The following is a 21,986-nucleotide window of genomic DNA, read 5'->3' as shown; positions in this document are numbered from 1 at the left end:
CTTTTCAGTTTTACTAACATTGAATTTGTGTTAGCTTTCTGTTTTGGTCTTCATTTTTTTTATTGGTGGTGGTCGGGGTTTGAACTCCAGACCTTGCATATATTATGCATTGTTCATACCGACTGAGCTAAGATCACGATGACGCTTTGCTCCTCATTTCTAACATTGAAAACAATCCTTGAATTATTTAAATTTTAGACATTTTTCTTATCATTGAATTTTTTTATTTAATTTTACTCATGCGTCTCGTTGAATAATGAGTTGAAAAGTCATGATGTTCTTTAAATATGTTCAAACTTTAGTGGTGATTATTTTCTTAAGTTTGTAAATGGGAGCCAAAAACCGTAAAACAACATAAATAAAGGGACACAAATTATATTAAATAGATTTAAGTTTTTTTTTTCCTAAAGCAAAAGATAATGACAAAATTCAATGATTAAAAACTAGAAAAAGAAATAGCAGATACAAGAATTAGACAATAGCTAGGAGCAATAAAATTATATTTAAGCAAACATTTTTCAACCTATTTACATTCCTTTTTCTAAAAAAATAAGAGTTAAATATGTTTTTAGTCCCTATAAATATACCAACTTTTCGTTTTAGTCCCTCTAAAATTTTCCTTTAACTTTTAGTCCTTATAAAATTTTCAATCACTACTTTTGGTCCCTATTTTTAAGTTAATTTTTGTATTTTTAAATGAAATTGTGCAGAAATGTTAAGAATATTGTAAAAAAAATTCTCAAAAAAAACTAGAATTTTTTAGCAAAACACAAATTAAATATGAATTTTTAACCTTCAAAAATATAAAAATTCATATTAAATTCATGTTTTGTTAAAAAATTCTAAATTTTTTTGGGAGAGATTCTTATAATAATTAGAATTTTTCTGGAAAATTTCATTAAAAAATATTAATTCTATATATGAGTTTACTTTAAAAGAGGGACCAAAAGTAAAGATGAAAAAATTTTAAGGGACTAAAAATTAAAGGAAAATTTTAGAGGGACTAAAACGAAAAGTTTGTATATTTATAGGGACTAAAAAGATATTTAACCCAAAAAATAATCATATTCATTATGTTAAATTAGACACCACAGAAAAAGAGCAAAAAGTGTGGTAGATCTTTTGATTTTGAAGCATGATTGGAAGTGAAAAGTACATATGACTACGATTTTTAATTCCCCCTCTTCCCACATCCCCGTCCAGTTCATGTGTGCCTAAAGTTTTAATGGTCCATTTATAATTAATCCAAATCTTTACTTGAAGTTGAAGCACACATTTTACATCAAATAATGCATATTGTTATTAGTACATTCCCTTAGCATAAAGTACAAATAATATAGAATATGGCCAGCACGAGAAATTTCTTAATTTACAGCTCATAGTAATTAATCATATTCTTTATTAGTATATAGTAGTAATATTAAAATAAATAATATGAACATCTAGGAAGGTGGTAGTGATGAGAATGTGGTGCTTCAAGTTGAAGTTTATAGTTTGACGCACCGGCAAAACGTGTGGAAGCTGTGAACTTAATTTTTTGACATGTGCCAGTTGCATATTAGAACAAAGAAAACTATGAAATCAAGAATTCGTTGATATTACATAAATTAACCAAAGTTTCCAATTTTGCCCATGTCACACTTTACGTACAAAATAAAATTGTGGAAGACTTTTTTATGACAAAATGTTTGGAATTGGCCTAACCGACATTTTTATATGGAAAATATTTGATGTAGAGTAGAGTATATCCACTTTGATAGAGAAACACATAAGAGAGAATGATGTCATATATGTAATAGATTGATGAAGTGATAGAAAAAGATGAGATGTAGTTATAAAATGAGGTGTTGAATAATGTATATTAATTTTTTTTTTATTTTTTATGTAGGATGCAGGAGAATATATATCCTTAAATAAATATAATGATTCGTTTTATATAATTGATATTGAATTTAGTAGATTAGTCCTCCACAATATTAAATCGATGTGTGAACTCTGATTGAAAGATGTATTTACATTAGAGAAATGAAAATCGTATTCGTACAACTATTTTAAAACAATTTTTTAGACAACTATTCTTTATATTTGCATCGTGTTCTTACTCTCCCCTGCTCTATATTGTTTTTTTGTCAAAAGAAGAAGAACGTTGACAAAAAAATTATCCCAAATTGATAATACAAATATCATTACTTCACTTCAGGTGGAAGAAATATGAGAGACAAAAAATACTTCTTATACAATTCTAAGATGTGATCATACTAGAACTAATACACCGTATCCAATCAAAACTTCGCAGTTAACTATTTCCATTGCGTGCTTGGACAACAGTAGTACTAGGATGAGTGACCTCCTGGAAGTCCTGGTATTGCACCTCTTAAAAATCCTCCTTAAAAAAAATAATTCAATAAAATTATTTTGGCTAACCATTATGTAATAACCATTGTTATTATATCTTGTAAAAAAAAAAAAACTATTGTTATTTTTGAAAGAAGGTAAAATGGAATTATATTAACAAAAACAACTTTATTTTTCCAGCATAAGAATTGCCGGAGAGAAGCAATGAAAAGGTAACGGTTACATCAAATAATGAGATAAATCATCAGAAAGAAAACCAAAAAATTGGTGTTACAAAACACCTTCCAAACATAAAAGAGGACTGAACCATCTCATGTGGTAGTTAAAAACAAAATTGATTTGTTTCGCCTTCAATCACCAATGATATTGAATCTTAATTTTATAAAATGAAATGATATTTAAGGGATCCTTGAAGAAGGAAATAAGATAAACTAAAATAGAGGACAATTAAGACTAGAGAAGAATCGACCGACCTCCCATCAAAATGTTTCTACTCTTCCATCCAAACAATCTACTCCAAATACGTTCCAGCAACATATACCAAAACTAAATCTTTCTAGGATCCCCTCCTATGGGCAAACCCCAAATACAACAAAGGAAGGTGCTTATGTTTACATACAATTCATAACCAACGATGCTTCATGCAACCACGATTCAACAACATTAACACCAAACAACATGTTTTTTTTTTTTTTTTTTTTTTTTTTTTGTAAAAATAGACTTTCAGGCCAAAAATCACCTCAAACAAAAGTAAAACAGCTTCAGGGACCTGATGTTGGCCTAACTTATATTCCTTACTAATAAAGTATCATATGTAAACTATAAATGGAATACAAACACCTCATTCTGCGTCCCTATGGACCTGGAAATGAATTATTCTAAAATCAAAAGAACATTAAGTGATATATTTTTTAGTCAAATGAGTTAAACTCAAATATTGAAATATCAATGTTAAATTCAATTGTAAACATTTATTTTTATATAAAAAAAACTATTGTAAGAAAGTTTACATTTTCAACCGTACTTGAATAAATAATTCTACCCAAAAAAAACTATACTTGAATATTTAATTTTAAATACTATGAGAAATAAAAAAATTTATATATAAGCTTTCTAAAATCACCTAAAAAAACAGAGTTTTCTAAAATAACGCATATATACTTAGATAAACTTGTATTTAAAATAATTTACCAACATCTGTTGAAATTTTCTATTTAGATAAAATAAAGTTGAAATATTTTACGGACATCTGTTGAAATTTTTTATTTAGGTAAAATAAAGTTGCATATATAGAGCCATTTCAATGATACACTGAACAAAACAAACCACTCATTAGTTGCCACCCTTACTTTTAATTAATCATATTAGGAGCTAACGTTTTCTATAATTAAGGGGAAACAATGTGAGATAGATGAATGAGTGTCATTTAAGCATGTGTCTAAAAGAATGTAAGAGTAGATCACAAAAAAAAGGAATGTAAGAGTAGGTTCTTCAAAAAATAATTATATTAAAATAATACTCCATCCGTTCCGTAATAACTGAGTCATTTGTAAAAAAATATTGTCCTAAAAAAATTGACCCATTTCACTTTTCAATACAACAATAATTACTTTTTTCCAAATATAATTCTAATTAATATTACTTTCATCACTCTCAATTCAATATATTCTACTTTACATTTATGATAAGAAATAATGCACTAATACTTGATAAGACACTCAAAATTATTTTTCTCTTTTTTTCACTTATACACTATTTCTTAATATGTGTGAAAATAAAAAAAAAAGGCTATGATAAAATGGGACTGAGGGAGTACAATTTTAAGTCTTAAGCATGTTTAAAGAAAAAGTACTTTACTTTTTGACTAGAAAACGTATTTTTTATTGAAAAAGTCAATTATGATTGTGTATATTTAACATAATTTATTTATTTCGGGGTACATAAATATTTTATGGTCTTTTTTTTTTACCAATTATTTTTTAAGGGAAAATGGATTAAATAGAAACAAAGAAATACATAGAGTCAGGAATAAGACCTGACATAATAAGTCTACACAAAAGTGTAGGTTGATCAAAACAGGTAATACATAGTGATAACTGACAGAATAACCAGACCTAATAAATTCTAACACACAAGAACTCATCACGAACACAATCCAATGAAGTCGTGTAAGAGTAAGAAATCAGGTTGGAAGAAAAATGAAGAGTGACCTCTTGCGACCATTAACTAGGGTTCAAAAGTTGGTAAATGAACTGACTTCTAACACGAAATCTAATTCACATACCATCAACTTCCCGCCAACAACAAGAAACAAAGAGCTTTCATGTGTGAATGCCTGAAATCAAACATATAGAATGAACTAGATATGCCAACATTGATGGCGTAAAACCACTAGTGTTGAATTATAATCTATAACAACGACGTGAGAATCACATTTAAGATAGACCCAATAGATTAGAGAACCCATACTGGTTTTCCAACCTAGGTAAGGTATCTATTCCACCGTCTACCTAAATGTCCTACTTCTAGCTAGGAGGATATCTGATAGCCAAGGGTGAAGAACGCAAAACAAACTCAAAATTTATCAATTATAGAAACAAGTGTTTATAGAAAACTCTGAATAAAGTTCATGTAAGCTTAAATCGATTGGTAGGAACATTGTATTTTTATATGCAGAGGGTGATGTTTGAATCAGATTTCATTCTTATTCATGATAGTTTAAATATTAATTTTTAGAAATTTCTTCTAGTTTTTTTTTTGGTGGTGAATTAGTTTTGTATTTATTAACCATAATAACAATATTTTTTGTAAGAAATCATTTTGTCAAAAAAATGGAGAATTGTTTTTATGAAAACTATTTCAAATATCTTCCAATTTAAAACAGTTTTTTTTTTTTTATTTCTAGATTTTCATAATTTTTTCTATTTAGAAAAAATAGAAAATAAATATCTTTGGACAATTACAACAAACGAGTACATTTTGGTAATAACAACTTTCGTAGCTAAATTTTCGTTGCGTATATATAACCATTCTCACGTTCTTCTCTTCTTCCAAATCACACAAAACCTTTCTCTCTTCATTCTCTTCTCCCTCAAGTCAAAAGCGTTTCATCACTCATCTCTCAAGGTGATTTTTTCACACTACAATTCCATTTTTCTTCAGTTTTTTTCTTTATGTCAGATTCATTTTTGTGTCAATTATAGTTGAATCATGCATTTTGTATTGCAAGTTTGCAAAATTTAACTTGATTTCAGTGTTTACATGTGTTTTTACTTGATGGGTCGTTTTTGTTTTTGTTATATATGAATTTTGATTGATGGGTTTCGTTTAAAATGAGATGGATCTGTTGCAATTTTCAGTTTTGTGTGTTGTTTTGTTGATTGAATTTGAGCTTGATTTGATGTTTTTGTTGGATTTTGTTGATGGGTTTTGGTTAAGAACTTGATCTGAATTGAATTTGTAATGGATCTAATGCAATAGTTACATTTTTGCATTGAAAATTTGAAATCACATGCATTTAGTTCATTGCTCTTCACTTGGTGATAGATCTGATTTTGTGAGATTGGTTTGAATGGTCAACTTATAGTCATACTGATTTTTTTTTATCAAATCATATACGTATGCATGTGTTCGTGTTAGATCTGTATTTTTGGAATCTGTTTAATGGTTTCGTGTGCCATACATGTTAGTTTCATGGTATAGATCTTCGATTGATTCATGATCTGGTTTCATATATATTTTTTCATGCAAAAGAATTCAACAAGGTGTTGATTCTGATTCTGAATGAGAGAATGGGATATGCACCATTAGTGTAAACTAGATTTACATCGATGTCCAATTGGAATCAAATTGAGTTTACGTGTCAACATCATGAATTCTCATTGGATGTCCGTGTAAAACTATTCTGCACTAACGGTGCATATTAATTAATCTCGTTGTGGATACATGATATTTTATTTTTTAAAAAATGTAGTTTAGGTGGCCAAGAAAGTCAAACTTTTAAGATTTTCAAATTACGGTTGACAATAGCCGATGTTTGTTATGATGTATCAAAATGATTTTGATCTACAATTTGAACTCATTGAGATTGAATTGCACCTTCATTATGTAAATTTTTTGGTCTATTCTGGATGTATTATTTCTCTAAGATGATAATAGATTAGTAGTTGGAAATTGTGATCATGGCTATATTATGTAGTGTTTGTGCTAATTGATTGAATACATGTTAGTTGTCATTAAGGATGTCATTGTCAAAGGGGCTTCTTTTTTATGCTTTTGTTCTTACTGATCTGTTTGAATCTTGATTTGGATAGGTTAATTAGAAAAGCAAAATGGTGAAGATTTGCTGCATTGGTGCCGGATATGTCGGTGGTCCAACAATGGCAGTCATTGCACTTAAGTGTCCATCCATTGAAGTGGCTGTTGTTGACATATCTAAACCCCGCATTGCAGCCTGGAACAGTGACACCCTTCCAATCTATGAACCTGGCCTTGACGATGTTGTAAAGCAATGCCGTGGCAAGAACCTCTTCTTCAGCACAGATGTTGAAAAGCATGTCTTTGAGGCCGACATAGTGTTTGTCTCTGTGAACACCCCGACTAAAACTCAGGGTCTCGGTGCCGGCAAAGCAGCAGATTTGACGTATTGGGAGAGCGCAGCTCGTATGATTGCCGATGTCTCAAAGTCTGACAAAATCGTTGTCGAGAAATCAACTGTCCCTGTCAAAACTGCTGAGGCAATTGAGAAAATTTTGACTCACAATAGCAAGGGAATCAAATTCCAGATTCTATCAAACCCGGAATTCCTTGCTGAGGGAACTGCAATCAGGGATCTTTTTAATCCGGATCGTGTTCTTATTGGAGGCAGGGAAACCCCTGAAGGCCTGAAAGCTGTTCAAACATTGAAGAGTGTTTATGCTCACTGGGTTCCCGAGGAGCAGATACTAACCACAAATCTTTGGTCTGCTGAGCTATCTAAGCTTGCTGCTAACGCCTTTTTGGCTCAGAGGATTTCGTCTGTTAATGCAATGTCAGCACTTTGCGAGGCAACCGGTGCAAACATTCAACAAGTGGCCTATGCTGTCGGCACTGACTCAAGGATTGGACCCAAGTTCCTTAACGCTAGTGTCGGTTTCGGTGGATCCTGCTTCCAGAAGGATATCTTGAACCTTGTCTACATCTGCGAGTGCAACGGCCTTCCTGAGGTTGCAGAGTACTGGAAACAAGTGATCAAGATCAACGATTATCAAAAGAGCCGTTTTGTGAACCGTGTAGTTGCGTCTATGTTCAACACGGTTTCAAACAAAAAGATCGCTATTCTTGGATTCGCATTCAAGAAAGATACCGGTGACACAAGGGAGACTCCCGCCATTGATGTGTGCCAAGGGCTACTCGGTGATAAAGCCAACATAAGCATATTCGACCCACAAGTTACCGAGGACCAAATCCAGAGGGATCTATCCATGAACAAGTTTGACTGGGACCATCCAATCCACTTGCAGCCAATGAGTCCAACAACTGTGAAGAAAGTGAGTGTGGTTTGGGATGCATATGAAGCAACAAAAGATGCACATGGTATCTGCATTCTGACTGAATGGGATGAGTTCAAGACACTTGATTACCAGAGGATTTACGAGAACATGCAAAAACCAGCATTTGTTTTTGATGGAAGGAACGTTGTCGATGCTGAGAAGCTACGTGAGATTGGTTTCATTGTTTACTCAATTGGAAAACCATTGGATGCATGGCTCAAGGATATGCCAGCTGTGGCATAAAATATATTTGATCATTTGATTCAACAATGAAAAGTCAAGTACTGAGACACTGAGTTTGATTCTTTAATATTTTTGTAAGATTTTTGTTTTTTTCTCTTTTGACTTTTTCATTTTCCCATAGTAGTTGATATAAATGAGTATACATCATGGGAATGTTGGAAGCTTTATGTTTTAATTACTCTGTTTTTGTACTCCCATCCATTTCTATATGGCTGTTATGAATGTACTTTTGTTTCATTAAATAATCTGCTCTTATTATTAGATTGGTGCAAGTTTTGAAATATTGTGAAAAATATTTTGGCCTAGTATTAACATGAAAGGAAATATGAGAAATGAATGTCATTCCTCACTAATAATAATCTCATTGAGGGGGAATTCTATTGTTTTAAATTAGTTTCAAATGAGGTCACAAATTCCTAAATAAAACAAGATTTTCCCTATGCTCATATCATATTGACCATAAAGAGCTTGACATGTAATTATTATTGTAAAAAATTCTTATACTAAAATTCTTATACCAAATTAATTTTCCCCATGAAATTGTTTGATTAGTAGAGGTGAAGTGGTAAAAAGCATCTCTGAAGGTTAGATCAACATCACTGGTTCTAGATCAAATGAGTCTATCAGAAGAGATTGATAGGCAAGATATCTCAATCAGAGCAAGATATACATCACAAATGAATGAGTATTAGGAGAGATATGAAGAATATCACCTATGAACAAGTCATGAAAGCCATTTATCAGTCCAAAAGTTAACCTGAGAACTATCTCCAATAAGACAGTAACTATGATCCATCACAACAACTGCAATATGATGTTTCATTCATACCTCTCCAAAGAGAGGATGATATATGATATGAATAAGCTATCACAAGTTGATCCCAATTAAAGCCAGAGTAAATAAAAATCCAACATAATCTTAACATTACAAATTTTTTAGTAAGCTTCAAAGGTCTAAGACTTAAGCCACCTTCATCAACAGGAGTACAAACAATTTTCCAAGCAGCAGTAACCGATTTAGTAATATTATTATCACCAAAACCACAGAAAATTCTTTATTCAAATATCTAGCCAATTTACTATTCTCCATTTTCAACACCTAGTAACAAAAAAAGTAAACTTCATCTTTCTCTTCAATAGCCCATAATCAATGTCCTGTCGTGGTTGCAATACTTTTTGACTCTGATCTCCTCGGCAGTATGGATCTTATGACCACTTGATAGATAAATTTGATAAGTTTTGTGATGTCAAAGGTGTACTTTGTTCTATCTTTGCATAAATCAAGAATACTTTTTTTTTTTAATATCAAAAATTTAGAATTTTGGTTAAAAGAAATTCATTTTTAAAATGCCTATATAAGCTTTTCGCAACCTATTTTTCTTGAGCATCGTTTCAATTTTATAGGCATATGAGAGTCAACCACCTTTAAAAGAAATAACCGGATGAGAGTTACCATTCTTAGTCGATACAATTGTCTTTTTCTGCTTGAGCATTGAAGATCAACTTCCATTAGAAAAATGATCGGGTGAGGGTCACCTTAAGTTTTTCTCCATTACAACCAACTAACTTAACCAAAATAAAACAAATCAACCAATAAAAAGTTGAGACCAAAATTTACAACTCTAATAAAAATAATTAATTAACTAGGAATAGACCTTCAAGGTTTGGTTTAACGGTAAAAATATAAATTATAGATTCAGTCTCAGATTTAAACTCGACCAATGTCTGAAGTATTTCTTGCTACGACCATGACACCATCCTATCTTCCAAAATTGTCTTTATAATAAAAAGAGACTTTTTCTCAAAAAAAATAAAATAAAAAGAGACTTGATTTTAACATTTTTGTGAACATATTTTTAGAGAAATTATATTTGTCTGACCATTTTATAATAATTATTTAACAACATTTTTTCAATCTCTCTATACTGTTTTTTATCAAGAAAAAAATAAAAAAAGATCGTCTTAAAAGTTATCATAAAATAATTTTACAATTATGATTATTCTATTGTTAAGAGGGTGTAAAATTTCACAAAACATTATTGAAAAGTGCAATTAATTGAAAGAGTCCTTGTCCTAACATTCTTTGTATTGACCAAGTAATAGTATCACACACAATCAAACTCAAAAACCCTCTCTCTCTCTCTCTCTCTCTCTCTCTTATACACACAGGAAACCAATAGTCCCTTGAGAGAACATCCGAGTAACACTCACACTCAGCCGAATGGCCTCTCACCACCATTACAACCACCATCACAGCCACCACCAACCTCCACCACCTCCTCCTCCTACCCATTGCTACTGCACCCCCTCTTACCCATGCTACACCCCCACACCACAACCACAACCACCCCATCTTTCTCCACAACACGACCACCTCATACAAACCATTTCCTCCGTCCTCCTTTCTCCACAACTCAACCACCTCGTACACCACAATCTCGTACACGACCACCTCGTACACGACAACCTCGTACACCACCCCAAATCACAAACCCTTCATCAAAATCATCAATCCACACTCTCTTCTCTCATTAACCGCATTGAATCTCTTGAATCTTCTCTCAATCAACATCAAACCCATCAATCTCAATCTCTCCGTCATTCTGCTGCACGTGTAATCCAAACCCATTTCCGTTCTTTCCTCGTTCGTAGATCAAGAACACTAAGGAACCTTAAACTACTTGCATCTATCAAATCCTCTTTTATTGCTATTAGATCTTCGTTTTCTACTCATACCCATTTCGATTTTCCAGCTCTTTCTCTCAAAGCTGTTAACTTGCTCATCAAACTTGATTCAATTCAGGTAAATCTAAGCTTGGCTATTTTTCATTTATGTTTAATTTGTGTTTTTTTTGAGGGAATTTCATATTTTAATTATACCCTGAAAATAAAAATTTGAAATTTGGTTTTAGGGTTGTTGTCATACAAATTACAATGATTATGAATGGGAACTGATTCTATATTATTTTTATTTTTTTGGGGGGAATTTGCTCTTTTATTTATGTCATGAAAATGAAAAATTGAAATTTAGCTTTAGGGTTGTGATACAATGATTATGGATTGCAAAAGAGATTAGTATCTCTGTGTTGACAGTGTAAAACTTTTTTACTCATGCATGTAATTATATCATGTCAAATAGATATTTTTAACTATGTTTTAGGAACTAACTTTAAAAAGTGGCATCATTGAGTGATTTGATTAGTTACATGTGTAAAATTGTTTTACACTATTGGTGTATACAAACTAAATTCATTGCTAAAGGTCGGTTGATAGATAATGAGATTGATTTGTATGCACCGAGAGTGTAAAATACTTGTACACATGCATCCTATCAAATCATGACAAATTGATATATGTAGAGATATTTTAGGAACTAACCTAAAAAGTGGCATCATTGAGTGATTTGATTGAATGCATGTGTATAGAAGTTTTACATTGTCAGTGTATATAAATTGAATCCGTAGATAATTGGTTGTATTTTTTTTTGTATTTTTTTTTTTTTTTGAGGAATTTCCTCTATTATTTATGTCATGAAGAGAAAGTTTTGAAATTTGGCTTTAGGACTGTGATACAATGATTGTGGATGGGAAAAGGTCGATTAGTAGAGATTTGGTTCAGTTTTTGGACTCAATTGAAGAGGTTGCTGCGAAAAAGCGTATGCATTATGTTAAAGCGGTAAAGAGTTCGAGATCTGGTCAGAAAGTTCAGAGACCAAGAAAACCAGAAGGTGATGATGATGAGAAGAAGAAGCTGTTGAAGAATTTGAGGGGGAGAGTTGAGAAGATTAGCAAATTGTGTAAGGTTTATGGAGATGATGAGGAAGGTTTAGAGAATGAGGAGAGCGTTCATGATGATGATGATGATTATGATGACGATGGAGTAACTGATGTTGTGGTCGCTAGAAGGGATGGGAACAAAAATGGTGTCTTTGTTCAAAGGCAAGTAATTCAACCTAGAGTGAAGAAGAGTGTGAGATTTGCAGAGAATGGTAATGTTTGTGAGGTTTATAGCACAAGAACTTGTGAATCGGATGGAAGTTCCTCAAATGATGACCAAGGCGAGGTTTTGGAGAATAGAAAGTTTGCAGTTGTAGATGTTGTGGACTCTTCTCAGGGTGTTGAAGATGACGAGGAAGTGCTGGTGGGGGACAGTGGAGGATCAACACGTAGTAGCGATGACGGAGATATAGTGGCACACCAAGAGAAGATTCTGTTCTCTGCTCCATTGCCACTTAAAATGGAAAGCAGAACTGATTTGAAGAGTAAAGGCGTGAAAATTTTGACGTGAAATGTCATTACATTATATTCATGTAAGGCTTTGTCTACCCTTTGATTTGTAATGTTTGATTGGATTCTAGGACAATTTGATTGGACTTAGATTGTTTGGTAATTGGTAGATCTCATCTGTGTGTCTAATTGGCATTTGGTTATAAATGGATTTGTTATGTTCCACTTCAATTGGAATTTAGATAAGTGTGGTTGGTGTCTATCTCATTTGTGTGGTTGCTCTTGTCTAATGCGGGTGGTCCCTCGGGATCCTCTCATGACACAACATAGTGAAACCACAAGAGACATTGAGTTGTGGAGCTATGATATGTAGTCATGACATGAACTAGAATATACTTGCATGATTCAGAAGCAATTCAAAATTGACAACATAACTTGGCATACTGTTTATGAAATTTTGGATGCTTTTTTTCTCATAAGGAGTTTTGTCCAATGAAAAAGGCTGTAATTCTAGTCATTTGTAAAATGCTTCATTGTACGTTCTAAGGTTTAACAGATCAAGTTATAGGGAAATCAAGCTCCACTTAATCTGTTTCAATCTCTTATGTGCAAACATGTGTGTATGGTCAAGTTATAGAGATGACAAAAAAATTGTGCACCATGATAACTAGTCTGTTGTTACTAGTTAGGGCACTGTTACGTATGATAATGTTATTAACTCAGTTCCAAACACAGCGTAAAAAATAATTATAAGAAGGTTTACCTATGTCAGAACTCAGAATGATCAGAAATTGATAAGTGAGCTTAACTATAAAATGCTTAAGTTGAAAATGTATCTACACTCGATTTGGAGGGAATTAAAGGAAACAGCTTGGTTAAATACTTAGGCTTTGTTTGGGAGTTTGGAGGGGAGGGGAGGGGAGGGTTTTGGAAAGAAGGAAGGAGCAAGTGGAAGAAATAGAAGACATTGGGAGGAGAGAGCTTTGGGGGTTAATTTTTTACTCATAATAAAAAATCCCCCTCATTTGGGGGAACTCAAAAATTGTATTGGGGGAGGGTTTTAGGGGGTTATGGAGGGATTATATGAATTTTTCAAATTCAATCTATGTTGTTATAACATTCTTAAAGTCAAAGGTATATTAATCATAAGTATTACTTTATTATTTTGTAAAAAAACTATTTTTTCAAAAAATGTGAATTTTTTGTCCATTTTTCTATATATTTTTAACCCCCAAAGCCCTCTCCTTCCTTCCCCTCCAAACTCCCAAACAAAGCCTTACCGAATCATATAAGCATTTATGTATAAATTGTTTCAGCAAAGAGCAGGGAACAAGGGAAAACTCTGAAATTATTTTTTTTACCAAAATACTTTGTATAACCTATTTTTATATTTTTCACAAGAAAAGTCTATTATCTTGCAAACAATTGCAATGTCATCCCTCCTAGCAGACTATAAACCAAAAAGTCTCGTATTATTTGAAAATCGAGACTAAGGTAGTTCATAAACATCTACTCTTCTAACCTACTACGGCACCTTTTAATTAATTAAGTCCAAAATCATGATTGACTTGCACTAGACGTAAATAGACAACACATACAAAGTACTACCAATACAAAAACAACAAGGTGCATCAATGAAATAACAATAATTAGGACTACCATTTAACAATGGAGTTCTTGAGATCAAAGAAAAAGTAAGATATTAATCTAACTACTAATATTTCCCATTCAAAAAAATTATATTATATTTTTTTGAGACAAAAATTAGATTTTTTATTTAATTTTAGACCCTTCAAAAGTTGAACTGAAAAAAAATTGATTTAATATCAAAGGCAATCACACCTTGAAAATTAAATTGCAAAAAAAAATAAAAAATTGAACTAATATTGCAGAGTCCTCGATAAAGATGATCCTTCCAAAAACTAGTGTATGCCGCTATTTGTGACGCTGACACGGTATTCTTTAGTAAAAGGCGAAAGAATAGTTCGCTATGTCATCATCACACAGCCCGTGAGTTTAAGAACTAGAGGTCCTTTCGATTTATATGTAAGCAGCTTAGTTTCACGTGCACTACCCGATGTGGGACTTTAGTCAGAACATAGACAGTTAGACACCCAATCACTTGACTCCCTCCCTTTCTTTCTACCCTCGAAGAAGTGCTGGTGGAGGACGGTGAAGGATCAACGCGTAGCAGTGGTTATGGAGATTGACTGAAAGAGCAGTTTCAGGTACATCATGAGAAGCTTCTGTTCTCAGCTGCATTGCCGCTTAAAATGGAGAGCAAGACTTGAAGAGTAATGGTGTGAACAATTTGTCGCGAAATGTCATAAAATTATCATTTAAGGCTTTGTTTGTTTACATTTGATTTGTAATGTTTGACTGTATTCTAGGAGAACTTGATTGGACTCTGTCTAATCGGTATTTGGTTCTGTAAATGGATTTGTAATGTTCAACTTAAATTGTTGTTTACTAGTTTCATATTATCAGCCATTCTCAAACTTAGTAATAGTTGTACATCACTTGGTGACATTTAATTAATAAAACGTATGATAATCTTGTATTAAAGAAATCACGAGCCTGTCTGCATTGACAATAGGGTCATCTTCATTGTCGAAAATATTATTACAGATTCATCCTTGTAGAGGAAGATATTATTACAAATCCATTATTTGAATGGTAGAAGAGGGAATGACGAAATGGATCGCCTACCTTCCCCGCGGGAAAGGTATGCCTTTCAGCGTTTCTGCTCCATCGACCAAGTGCCACATCACCCTTTTTTTTATTAACTTAAAGCACAAAACAGTGAAGTATTTTTAACAACAACAACATGAAAACGAGTAAGATGATCCTTAACAATGGCCTAGTCATGTTAAAGTTCCATGGTCTTCAGTCATCCTTTGCAACATAACTTCGGTCATAAACTGGGTCTCTAAGCCTTGTGTTTTCCACATAAGCCAGAAAAATGAATGATTGTGTCTTCCCTATGCTTTTCTACACTTCAAAGAATATCCTGCTCTCATTGTTTCCTCCAAATACCTTGTGGACCTTGGTGAATCTCTTGCATTCTACAAAAGAGCTTTTTAATAATTTCCAAGGTTCAGTCCTATAAGCATGATAATCAGACTCATCATAAACAGATAAGATTCTTTTAAAGTGAACTTAACTATAAAATGTATCTAACCTTAATTAATGGTAAACAACTTGGTAATTGTTTATTGTGTTGTTTCAACAAAAGAACAAGAAACAAGGGGAAACTTTGTGTGAACTCTGTATAAGCTATTATTATCATAAAATAAGACCATGAAAATGGAACTAATATCTTACCTTATAGCATAAGTGCTTATCCTATAAAAAATAAAAATTGAACGAACATTGAAGAGCCCTCAACAAAGAGGACTCTTCCAAAAACTAGCGTATGCCCCTAATTGCAACACCAGCACAAATATTATTTAGTAAAGGACAATGCCATGTGGTGATGAAATAATAATCACTCTTTTACTATTTACTAAAAGGCAAAAGAATAATCCTCATGTCATCTTCACATAGCCTGTCATTATTAGCAATGTCATCATTGCAGGGCTCCATGATTATTAGCAGTAAGGTGCTTTCTTTTTATATGTGAGCAGCTTAGTTTAACTCATGTGTTAGCTGATGTGGGACTTCAGTCAGACTTTGTAACATGTTGTTACGAACATGATGTAAGATTGTATGATCTCGACGGATATAATGCATTTGACGTTTCATTCTTAGCATGCTTTGTATGAAAATCATCACAAAAATGCTTATGAAGAATAACTACATCAGCCTTCTGACTCAAAAGATACATGTTCGTTCAAATTGAATGGAATGTGGAAACTTTCTGAGTTTCATTGCTTGTTAAAGACATCAAACTCTTCTCACTTCTTCATCTGTATCTAATTGGTATTTGGTTCTGTAAATTAAATGGATTTGCAATGCTCCCTTCTCAACAATTATTGAATTATTTCCATTTGTTTTCTGAATGTTAGTTGTAATCACTTATCACGTGAAAATCGCAACATTAAATAGGATTTTATTTGACTCAGACCAATGGTGTGACGAGCTAAGCTCTTAGAGATCAAAATGGTTGTTCGTCCAATGAATTCCTCGCTTCAAACAGAAAGTATGGTACATATTGGTACTTAATTAGAATTCCTAATTAGAATTCTGAAGAAAGTATATTAAGTATCTCTGTCCTTTCCAAACTCTGCGTGCCTTTCTTCTCATAACAAGTTCTGTCCTATAAAGATGGATCCAATTCTAATCATTTAAAGATGTTTGCATAAACTTTTCAAGGTTTATCAGACCAGAAAATCAGCCCCACTCAATCTATTTTCAATCACTCTAGTGCAAACTTTTGTGAATCATCAGGTTATAGAGATGATAAATGGGTGGTAGTAGAACTTGTTATACTAAAGATGCTACATGTATCACCACCTCCTCTCATCACTATCAATATATTTTGCTTCTTCCAAAAAAAACAATATTATTCTTGAATCTCAATTAATGTGTAATTTTTGGAGTATTGAAACAACTTAAAAGAATCAAAGAAATGGGAATAAAGTGTACTTTCAGATTCTATAATCCGAACAAAATGTATTTTTTTAGAAGAAAAAAAAAACTACGCATAAGGTGAAAAAAGGTAATAGCCTTTTAATGAAGATCACAAACCTATGGATTTGGTCCATGTATTTTTTCTTATGGGAATATATTAGTTAGCAAAGGTGTCCATTTTCGTTTGGACATAAAAATCTCTTCCACCGACTTGTTTCATGTTTATAATTGTTTATTCCAAAATATAAATAAGTGGGTGCAAGTTAACAAACACAATAATTTAATTTCAAAACATAATTACATCTAAGTTAGAATTGGTGCACTCTAAAAAAACTAAAAACTTCGTAACAAAATTAATTTTAAAATTTTATAGCTAAGTAAGAATTGGTTAAAATGAAGTTCTAAAAAATTGTTGAATTTTTGTTGTTCAATTGTTTAACACTATTCAATATATGCCATTTTGTTTTACTTGAGAATTAAATTTTATTAGATTTTGGTTAATTTTTTCTTAAACTTTGTACACTTTTATCCAATTAGGATTATCATAATGAAATTTAATCCAAAATTGAAAAAAAGAATCCAATGTTCAAAGAAAAAAAAGTTAAATAAAAATATTATTTATTAAAAATCCCATCCCATTTTTTCAATGGTAAACAAAGATTGGTAATATGCTCAACGCAATGTTCGTAACTTTTTTTATATGCACCATGTGTTGTGATGCTTCAATGAACCTTCGATGTGGGATTCATATATATGAAATACCTCTTTCAACCAACCACTCATTGCTTTCCATATTGTTCTTCTCCTCTCACTCAAATTCTGTTTATTTTGATTGGTTTCTGTCGAAAGTTTTTGTAGCTACTCTCATGTAATGTAATATGTATGATTAGGTGGGGTGGTTGGTGCTTGGACTGATCTTGTTATTTTAAGCAGGAGTCTGCTATTTTGTTACATGTTTGGGAGAAAACATTGTATGTGACTTGTGTATTAGTTTTTGATCTATTTTTTGCACTTTCTGTTCTTAGGGTAGAACCTATGTATATATTTTGATTCTTCAAAAATAAATTCTTATTCTCAATTCTCAAATAATGTGACATTCTTTTTCAAATTCAAATTAAAATAATCAATCAAGAAATGGACCTTTGTAATAGTACATGGTCTAAGTTACAAAAACAAGCTTCCATCAACTATAACACACTCCTCTAAGTTTTTCATTGAGGTTTAAGGCTTTTAATATTAACCTTAATATTGGACTCGAGAGTTAGACACAAACTAGGCAGTTTTACTTGTGTTGTCGAAACGGCTCCCATTAAGTGAGACACACAGAAAATGGGAGGAGTTCTTGGCCTCTCCTCTTGGCCAAGATTTGAACAGTTCCAAAATATCCACTGGCTTGCAGCTACTTAAGGATTTATATGTTTGATCTCTTATTAGAGAACAATATAAAAGGCGAGGGCCAAAATTAAAGGTTAATGATATGTCAGAACATAGACAGTTAGACACCCAATCACTTGACTCCTTCCTCTTCTTTCTACCCACGAATCACTTTAGTGATGTAGAACTATTTCTTTCTACGCTCGAAGAAGTTCTGGTGGAGGACAGTGGAGGATCAACACGTAGTAGCGATGACGGAGATATAGTGAAAGAGTAGTTTCAAGCACACCAAGAGAAGATTCTGTTCTCTGCTCCACTGCCGCTTAAAATGGAAAGCAGAACTGATTTGAAGAGTAAAGGCGTGAAACTTTTGACGTGAAATGTCGTTACATTATATTCATGTAAGGTTTTGTTTACCCTTTGATTTGTAATGTTTGATTATTCTAGGAGAATTTGACTGGACTTAGATTGTTTGGTAACTGGTAGATCTCATCTGCGTGTCTAATTGGCATTTGGTTCTATAAATGGATTTGTTATGTTCCACTTCAATTGTTGTTTATTAGATTTCATCCCTTCTCAACAATCATTGAGTTAATTTAACTTGTTTTTTAAAATGTTAGTAGTAATGAATTATCACATATAATCACAACTTTGGAATAGGCTTACTGTTTATAAAATTTTGGATGCTTTTCTTCTCATTAAGAAGTTCTGTCCTATGCAAGTGGCTCTAATTCTAATCATTTTAAAATGCTTTATTACACGTTCCAGGGGTTAATGGATCAAGTTATAGGGAAAGCAAGCTCCACTTAATCTGTTTCAATCTCTTTTCTGCAAAAATGTGTATAATCAAGTTATAGAGATGACAAACAAATTGTGCACCATGATAATTAGTCTGTTGTTAGTAGATAGGACATTGTTGGTTAGGACATAGTTACATGTGATAAGGCTATTAACTCAGTTACAAACATAAAACAAGCTTTTATTATCATAAAATAAGAATAAGATTGAGAGAATTGCCCTGTTTGGATTAATAGCTTCTCTTATAGCATAAACATTTATCATATAATGAAGGAAAACATTGAACATCATGAACAAAATCATGGAGGACGATATCAAGCATTAGTAGCACATTATTTGTAGTATCATGCAAGCCATAATGCCATAAAAAGCCACGAGGAAGTTCTAAACATGAAGCAACTACTAGGACCGTCTTCATAACCAACTACAGAATTTCACATAAGAAAACAAAGTTGAATGATTTAGATGCATCATATTGTCTTGCATAATTTGGCAGCAGAGGCCTTATGGGATGCATGACATAATTCAATGTAATCATGTGTCGGTGTCAGACACAATGCAAATCCGACACTTGGACACACCTAATCCGAGGGGTATATGTGCTTCATAGACTAATAGCAATTGGAAACTCATCGAAAACTAAAATCACTAAAATGAGCAATTAACTTTAAGATCAAACAACTCTAGAGCAATATATCACAAATCCAAACCAGCACACTTTTTTAATCTTTTCCCAAATACAACACTTCAAACATTTTAACAAACATAATCATTTAATTTCAAAACATAATTACATCTAAGTTAGAATTGGTGCACTCCAAAAAAATACTAAAAAAGATAATTTTTAAATTTTATAGCTAAGTTAGAATTGGTGAAAATGATGTTCTAAAAATAACTTAAAAATTAAGAAATTAAAAAATAATTTTTAAATTTTTTTGACACTATTCAGTAGATGCCTTTTTTTTTTTTTTTACTTAGCATTAAATTTTATTACATTTTGGTTAATTTTTTCTTGAACTTTAGAATCCTAATTCTGATTCAGGATTATCATAATAAAATTTAATCCAAGACCAAAATAAGTAAACCAAAATTCAAAAAAAAAAAAAGTCTCATCCCATTTTTTTCAATGGAGAACAAAGTTTGGATATATGCCATACAACAAGCTCACAACTTTTTTTATATGCAGCATGTGTTGTGGTGCTTCATTGAAACTTCAATATGGGACTCCTATATATGAAATAGTTCTTTCAACCCCTGCTTCCATTCTTCTTCTCCTCTTCGTCTTCATAACAGAGCCATCTTTCAACCCTAGGTGATCCCCAGTTTGGAAGACATCTAATGATTAATTGTAGCAACAGTTTATGTAACTTTTAATAATGTCCCAAATTCTGCTTATTTCGAGCCGAAGCTGCTGTACATGTTGTTTGCGGCCAGCTTGCTGAAATTGGAAGACGTCTAATGTAAAATGTATGATTAGGTGGGGTATGTGCTTGGACTGATCTTGCTATTTTAAGGAGTTTTTGCTATTTTGCAACATGTTTGGCAGACAACGTTGTATGTGACAAGTATAGGGTAGAACCTATCAATATATTTTGCTTCTTCAAAAAAAAAATCTTATTCTCAAATAATGTGACATTCTTTTTCAAATTCAAATTAAAATAATCTATCAAGAAATGGACCTTTGTAGTAGTACATAGTCTAAGTTACAAAAACAAGCCTCCATCGACTATAACACACTCGTCTAAGTTTCTCATTGAGGTTTAAGGCTTTTTCTCATAAGGAGTTCTGTCCTACGCAAATGGATCTAATTCTAATCATTTTAAAATGCTTCATTACACGTTCCAAGGGTTAGCAGATCAAGTTACAGGGAAAGCAAGCTCCACTTAATCTGTTTCAATCTCTTTTCTGCAAAAATGTGTATATGATCAAATTGTAGAGAGATGACAAACAAATTGTGCACCATGATAACTAGTCTGTTGTTGCTTGTTAGGGCATTGTTACATATGATAAGGTTATTCCAAACACAGTGTAAGAAAATGATTACAAGAAGTTTTACTATGTCATGAAATGATGATAATAATAAACTTGTTCTGCTAATTAGTCATTTCTGCTTATGTCGGATGATCCTGAGTATTTAAACTTGTTATGGCCTCCTCCTGAGTCGATCATCAAAAAGATTTCACTAGATCGTAATTGAGTATGTTATCTTGCATTGAAAATATTCTAATGTGATCGTGGTATAACTTTATTGTGCTTAGTCTATCTTGTTACATTGGATATTTTTTTGCAACCTAGGACTTATATAAATATTGAAATGGACTTATATATTGACTATTAGTTTTTAACTAATACCTTCTTGTATAAGTTGAAATCCGTATCTGGACTTCAATATCTTCCTAAGTTCCTTCATTCAACTTTTTCATTTTCCTACGCTGTGGTTACTAGTTAGAACTTAGAGCATTGTTACATATCATAATGTTATTCCAAACACAGCTTAAGAAAATGGTTATAAGAAGTTTTACTAATTGTGTCAGAATTATCAGAAATAGATAAGGCTCTTTTAAAGTGAGCTTAACTATAAAATGTGTAAGTTTAAAATGCATCTACAGACGATTTTGTGGGCATTAGGGTAAACAATTTGTGTATAAATTGTTTCAACAAAAAAGAGTAGGGAACAAGGCGGAACTCTGGACTCTGTACAAGTTTTTTTTTTTTTTTTTTTTTTACCAAAAAACTCTGCATAAGCTATTCTACCAAAATAAGCTTATGAAAATAAGCTGCCAGCTTATGAGTAAATCATAGACTAATTTCACAACCTGTTCCAAACACTTGCATAAGATAAATTTATGTCATAGTATAAATTTATTTATTTTTCACAAACAATTGT

General features: G+C 32.2%; 2 protein-coding genes and 1 non-coding gene across 4 annotated transcripts; 2 read left to right on the top strand and 1 right to left on the bottom strand.

The window, feature by feature from the left end:
• The first annotated feature begins 5,324 nt into the window (after positions 1-5,324).
• On the top strand, positions 5,325-8,390 carry LOC11415271 (UDP-glucose 6-dehydrogenase 1). Its single transcript, XM_003621355.4, has 2 exons — positions 5,325-5,481; positions 6,669-8,390. Exon 2 carries the CDS (start codon positions 6,687-6,689, stop codon positions 8,127-8,129), a length of 1,443 nt encoding a protein of 480 aa, XP_003621403.1. The 5' UTR covers positions 5,325-5,481; positions 6,669-6,686; the 3' UTR covers positions 8,130-8,390.
• Positions 8,391-10,256: 1,866 nt separating this feature from the next.
• Positions 10,257-18,850, top strand: LOC11424145 (BAG family molecular chaperone regulator 8, chloroplastic). Of its 2 annotated transcripts, XM_039827779.1 has the most exons (3): positions 10,257-10,932; positions 11,691-12,269; positions 18,519-18,850. In XM_039827779.1, exons 1-3 carry the CDS (start codon positions 10,351-10,353, stop codon positions 18,576-18,578), a joined length of 1,221 nt encoding a protein of 406 aa, XP_039683713.1. In that variant the 5' UTR covers positions 10,257-10,350; the 3' UTR covers positions 18,579-18,850. The 2 variants fall into 2 exon arrangements, with proteins under 2 accessions (XP_039683713.1, XP_003621402.1); XM_003621354.4 differs by lacking the exon at positions 18,519-18,850 and having other exon boundaries at positions 10,258-10,932; positions 11,691-12,787.
• LOC112416899 (U5 spliceosomal RNA) lies at positions 14,248-14,364 on the bottom strand. Its single transcript, XR_003007410.1, has one exon. It is a non-coding gene; the product is annotated as a U5 spliceosomal RNA (small nuclear RNA).
• Positions 18,851-21,986: the final 3,136 nt, after the last annotated feature.

Source organism: Medicago truncatula, chromosome 7 (assembly GCF_003473485.1).
Source record: "Medicago truncatula cultivar Jemalong A17 chromosome 7, MtrunA17r5.0-ANR, whole genome shotgun sequence".
NCBI classification, from domain to species: Eukaryota; Viridiplantae; Streptophyta; class Magnoliopsida; order Fabales; family Fabaceae; genus Medicago; species Medicago truncatula.
The sequence above is the reverse complement of the archived record's forward strand: the minus strand, read 5'-3'. Positions and strand labels throughout refer to the sequence as shown.